The sequence below is a fragment of the Scylla paramamosain genome, chromosome 11, assembly GCF_035594125.1.
Source record: "Scylla paramamosain isolate STU-SP2022 chromosome 11, ASM3559412v1, whole genome shotgun sequence".
Taxonomy (NCBI): domain Eukaryota; kingdom Metazoa; phylum Arthropoda; class Malacostraca; order Decapoda; family Portunidae; genus Scylla; species Scylla paramamosain.
Window position 1 is genome coordinate 4,065,001 of NC_087161.1, and position 5,000 is coordinate 4,070,000.

General features: G+C 44.4%; 1 protein-coding gene across 6 annotated transcripts in view; it reads left to right on the forward strand.

Annotated features, from left to right (window-relative positions):
• LOC135104844 (innexin inx2-like) overlaps positions 1-5,000 on the forward strand; it is an 18,336-nt gene that overhangs the window by 10,962 nt on the left and 2,374 nt on the right. For 3 of the 6 annotated variants that reach the window (XM_064012520.1, XM_064012516.1, XM_064012519.1), the window contains exons 2-5: positions 2,356-2,551; positions 3,552-3,646; positions 3,820-3,920; positions 4,892-5,000. The exon at positions 4,892-5,000 is cut by the window's right edge and continues 2,374 nt beyond it. In XM_064012520.1, the coding sequence (XP_063868590.1) occupies positions 2,388-2,551; positions 3,552-3,646; positions 3,820-3,920; positions 4,892-5,000 (469 nt within the window). In that variant the 5' untranslated portion in view covers positions 2,356-2,387. Of the gene's footprint in view, positions 1-1,618; positions 2,552-3,551; positions 3,647-3,819; positions 3,921-4,891 lie in introns of those variants that run through there. The other 3 variants (XM_064012518.1, XM_064012517.1, XM_064012521.1) reach the window with 3 other exon arrangements.

Sequence of the window (5,000 nt, forward strand, 5' to 3'; positions counted from 1 at the left end):
AATGATTGAGAATACTGGTTAATTCTTGCATTAGAGAGGTGGACAAAATAGGGGTGAGAGAAAGAAGAAAGTCTTGTGCAGCGAGGCCGTGGGAGGAAGGGAAGGCATGCAGTTAGCAAGATCAGAAGAGCAGCTAGCATGAAAATAGCGGTAGAGATGCAACGCTGCGGCGATGAGATGCTGAAGACAGTCAGTTAGAGGAGAGGAGTTGATGAGACGAAAAGCTTTTGATTCCACCCTGTCTAGAAGAGTAGTATGAGTGGAACCCCCTCCAGACATGTGAAGCATACTCCATACATGGACGGATAAGGCCCTTGTACAGAGTTTGCAGGGGGGGGGGTGAGAAAGCTGGCGGAGACGTCTCAGAACACCTAACTTCATAGAAGCTGTTTTAGCTAGAGATGAGATGTGAAGTTTCCAGTTCACATTATAAGTAAAGGACAGACTGAGGATGTTCAGTGTAGAATAGGAGGACAATTGAGTGTCATTGAAGAAGAGGGGATAGTTGTCTGGGAGGTTGTGTCGAGTTGATAGATGGAGGAATTGAGTTTTGAGGCATTGAACAATACCAAGTTTGCTCTACCCCAATCAGAAATTTTAGAAAGATCAGAAGTCAGGTGTTCTGTGGCTTCCCTGCGTGAAATGTTTACTTCCTGAAGGGTTGGACGTCTATGAAAAGACGTGGAAAAATGCAGGGTGGTATCATTAGCGTAGGAGTGGATAGGACAAGAAGTTTTGTTTAGAAGTTCATTGATGAATAATAAGAAGAGAGTGGGTGACAGGACAGAACCCTGAGGAACACCACTATTAATAGATTTATGAGAAGAACAGCGAGCGTCTACCACAACAGCAATAGAACGGTCAGAAAGGAAACTTGAGATGAAGTTACAGAGAGAAGGATAGAAGCCGTAGGAGAATAATTTGTAAATCAAAGCTTTGTGCCAGAATCTATCAAAAGGTGCGAATGTTTATCATGAACTCGTTAGCTCCGTACTGTGCAGTATGATAATACAGGAAAATGACTGCTCAAAAAATAAATAAATAAATAAATAAATAAATAAATAGTGTTGTTAAAGAGAGAGAGAGAGAGAGAGAGAGAGAGAGAGAGAGAGAGAGAGAGAGAGAGAGAGAGAGAGAGAGAGAGAGAGAGAGAGAGAGAGAGAGAGAGAGACCACACACACACACACACACACACACACACACACACACACACACACACACACACACACACACACACACACACACTTGCAAAAAAAAAATAATAATAATAATAAAAATTACGAGGAGAAAAATTTTTAAGTGGGGAAAGAAAAAAAAAACCCGACTTACTTTTGTACTTTCCAGTAAACAAAAGGCATCACTGCGAGGCAGAGAGAATAAGAGTGCGTCACAATCAGCGGAAGTGTCAATCTAGGAAACGAGAGGAGGAGGAGACGATAGAAGCAAGCCACTGTGCTCTTTTCTTCTATTTGTTGAAATACGGAATGCCATGTGTGTGTGTGTGTGTGTGTGTGTGTGTGTGTGTGTGTGTGTGTGTGTGTGTGTCCGCGAATGAATGTGCGTGCGAATGTGGGTGAATGCGAAGGCCATTCTCTCTCTCTCTCTCTCTCTCTCTCTCTCTCTCTCTCTCTCTCTCTCTCTCTCTCTCTCTCTCTCTCTCTCTCTCTCTCTCTCTCTCTCTCTCATCATCACATCACCTTCAGCTCTCACAGTCACCATTTCTCCGTCACTTGAAGGCATCACCATCACCACCACCACACCATCACTTTCTTCATCTCCCTGCAGATAACACACCTCACCATCACCACAACACCACACTATCACCATCCTCCTACAGGTAACACACACCACCATCATCACCACACCATCACTATCATCATCCTCCTGCAGGTAACTTCATCTCTAACCACTAACGTCTCCTTCACGTAAAGTTATCTTCTCTCGTTTTCTCCACTCATCTCATCTGTCTGTCCATTCCAGGCCACCCCAGCAGGTCTTTTTGTCATGCTTCTTCTTTTTTTTTTTTTTAAGCTTCCCTTTGTACTTTCAATGGTCCCAGAGATGATTGGTTCGTGGGGTTCTCAGTGATATTTTTTTCCACCAGGTGAAGATAATAATTTAGTTGGTCTGATGGATTATTGCAGCTTCCGTTATGTTCTTATATCTATAGTACTTTGTGACTCTCCATTTATCTACTATATCTATTTCTCTCAATCTATGCTTGTATATATCTATTTGTTTTTCTATCAACCTATCTATTTATCAACATGTCTTTTTATCAAGGTACCTATCTATCAATTGTATTTGTCACTTACATTCTTATGAGGCACTCCAGCTAAACTCCCGCACCTTCAGCTTAACGGAGCACAAAGCAGGCCTGGGTCAAGATGCCGGTGGGTCTTCTCTCCAGCCTCAGCGGTTTCCTCAAGCTGACCAGCAACAAAGACATTGACAGCCCCGTCAGCAAACTGCACCACAACTTCACCACACTTACTTTGCTATGCTTCTGTCTCCTCCTCTCCGCCTCGTCTCTCATTGGCGACCCCATTCAGTAAGTCCCGCCTCCTCATTGCACTAGTTCCAGTGGCACTCCCCACCTAACCAAACATAACCTAATATAACCTAACCTAACGTAACCTAAACTAACGTAATCTAACGTAACGCAACTTAACCGAACGCAATTTAACCTAACCTAAACTAACGTAACATATCCTAACCTAACGTAACCTAACCTAACCTCCCCACCATCGCAGAGTGAAAGTGATAGTATGAACCGCAGCGGTGGCTTGTGGCACCGGAGCAGCCTCTGCAGTGTTCTTCGTGAGCACTGAGCGGCATTGCATTTTCATATACTATCTACCTACTTTTCCTTTTTGTTCGTGTGGTTAAAATTTAAAGGCATTTACTAATACGAGTATCTATGCACACACGGTATCTCTCTCTCTCTCTCTCTCTCTCTCTCTCTCTCTCTCTCTCTCTCTCTCTCTCTCTCTCTACTGTCGTAACTTTTGTTGTTGATTACGAATGAGATGCTGAGTCAATTCCAAATACTTAACAATCTATCTGACAGTTTCTCCATTAATCCTTTATAAAACAGACTCTGCCAAGCTTGAACCACTACCTGCAACTCTCTCCTGCACACCAAGAATACTGTAGATGCCTGAGTGCTTTCCCTGATGAACTTGTTTGCGGCACCTTTGTTACCTCCCTTGTGTCACTTCAATTCCTCCATCTGCTGTGGATTTCATGGGGCGAGGTTCACAGATTTTCGGGAATAACTCTCAAACAAACAGATGGATTGGGATAATACAAAACACAGAGATAACAATTAGCGTGATGTCTCAAAAGCACCCAGTCAAAGTAAGATCCCAATTCATTAGTTTTTCAGAGAGCTATTCACGAAAAAAAAAAAAAACGATGCAACACGCCCTATGAAGCATGCAACAGGTTAGGGAGTACTGTAGATAGTTAGTACAGTTCCACCTGTAGCTGCACGCCCACTAATGCAGCCTTATCACACCTGCTCACCGCTCACCCGCTCCTCGTTACAGGTGCACGTTTAACGACCACCCGCTGATGAAAGAGGACATGATTAAAACCTACTGCTGGCTGCACACTACCTTCACTCTGCCACGCCACTACAAGGGTGAGTAATGGGAGAGGAGAGGAGAAGAGAGGAGATAGAGAGAGAGAGGTAGAGATATTGTAAGCCTCTTCCTTTCTTGAATGTGCATATAAAGGTTCTCTGCAGTGCATTCTGTGCTATATGGCGATGCATACCGCGGTGAAAGGGTTAAGCAAGCTTCCTCACGTCTTCAGGTGCGGGACAGATCTACCCGGGCATCGGCGCCACCACATCTAACGGCGAGTTTGTTTACCACGCCTATTACCAGTGGGTGCCTTTCGTTCTCTTCCTGCAGGTGAGTGGAGGGCCTTGCATACGACTCTCATTCTCAACCCTTTGGCTTCTTCCTTTCTTTCTTTCTTTCTTTCTTCTGCTTTCGCCGTTTCCCTCGAGTCAGGTGTTGGCGCCATGCACGAGTCCCCTCCAGTTATTTCTGTCACTTGCGTCTTCCCCTGTGACTCTTAACCATCTGCCTGGTAATGGCAAAAGGTAGCTTCATACTCACCAGCACTTTTATTAGATATTCGATGGCACCTTTCCTGCTGTGAGTGGAGTCTTTCAAAATCCTTACCAGAACTTATACTCGTACAATGCCATCATATCAAGCTGAAAAGACTATATTCGAAGGCCATACAGGAGAAGAGTTAGGTTTTCTTGGGCCTTTTTCCTCTAAAGGTGATGCAGAATCTTAAACAGTCATTAGAAGCATGAAAACAACCTATAAAATTCACATGGTTTCCAGCTTATCAAAACTACTGGAACTGCGAGAGATAAGACGGATTACAGGAAGACAAAGATACGTAGGGCGAGGTGAGGTTGTCCTTGTATGTATTGTATGTATATACGAGTATGTTATGTATTTATATATGTATGAAGGCTTGTCTCCAATGACAATGCTGGTAGGCGGTGAGAGTGGGAACGCATGAATGGAGAGAACAATGTGTCGCTTTAATACGGCCTCATTATAGAGATGGTGGGAGTGTGATGGCAAAAAGAGAGACATTAGGAAGTAAGGGAGAGGAAAACGAGGGAGGTGCTGGAGGCGAAAGTCGTAGTATATACAGTAGAAGGCTCTGTATGCATGTACTCGTATGATGTCACACTGCCGCTCTCATGTCTACATGCAACGACCACACCACATGAAACACCGCTTTTCGTGCAATCAGCGAGGTTAAGTAGCGTTGAGTCTGGTTAGTGTTTGGATGGGTGACCGCCTAGGATCACCGGATGTTGTTGGTATTGCAAGATTCCCACATTACTTTCCAGGCCATCATGTTCTACGCACCATACTGGCTGTGGAAGATGTGGGAGGGAGGCGTGGTGGATTCCGCGTCCACAGACCTGGCGGCGCCCGTTATGAATAAAGAGGAGCTCA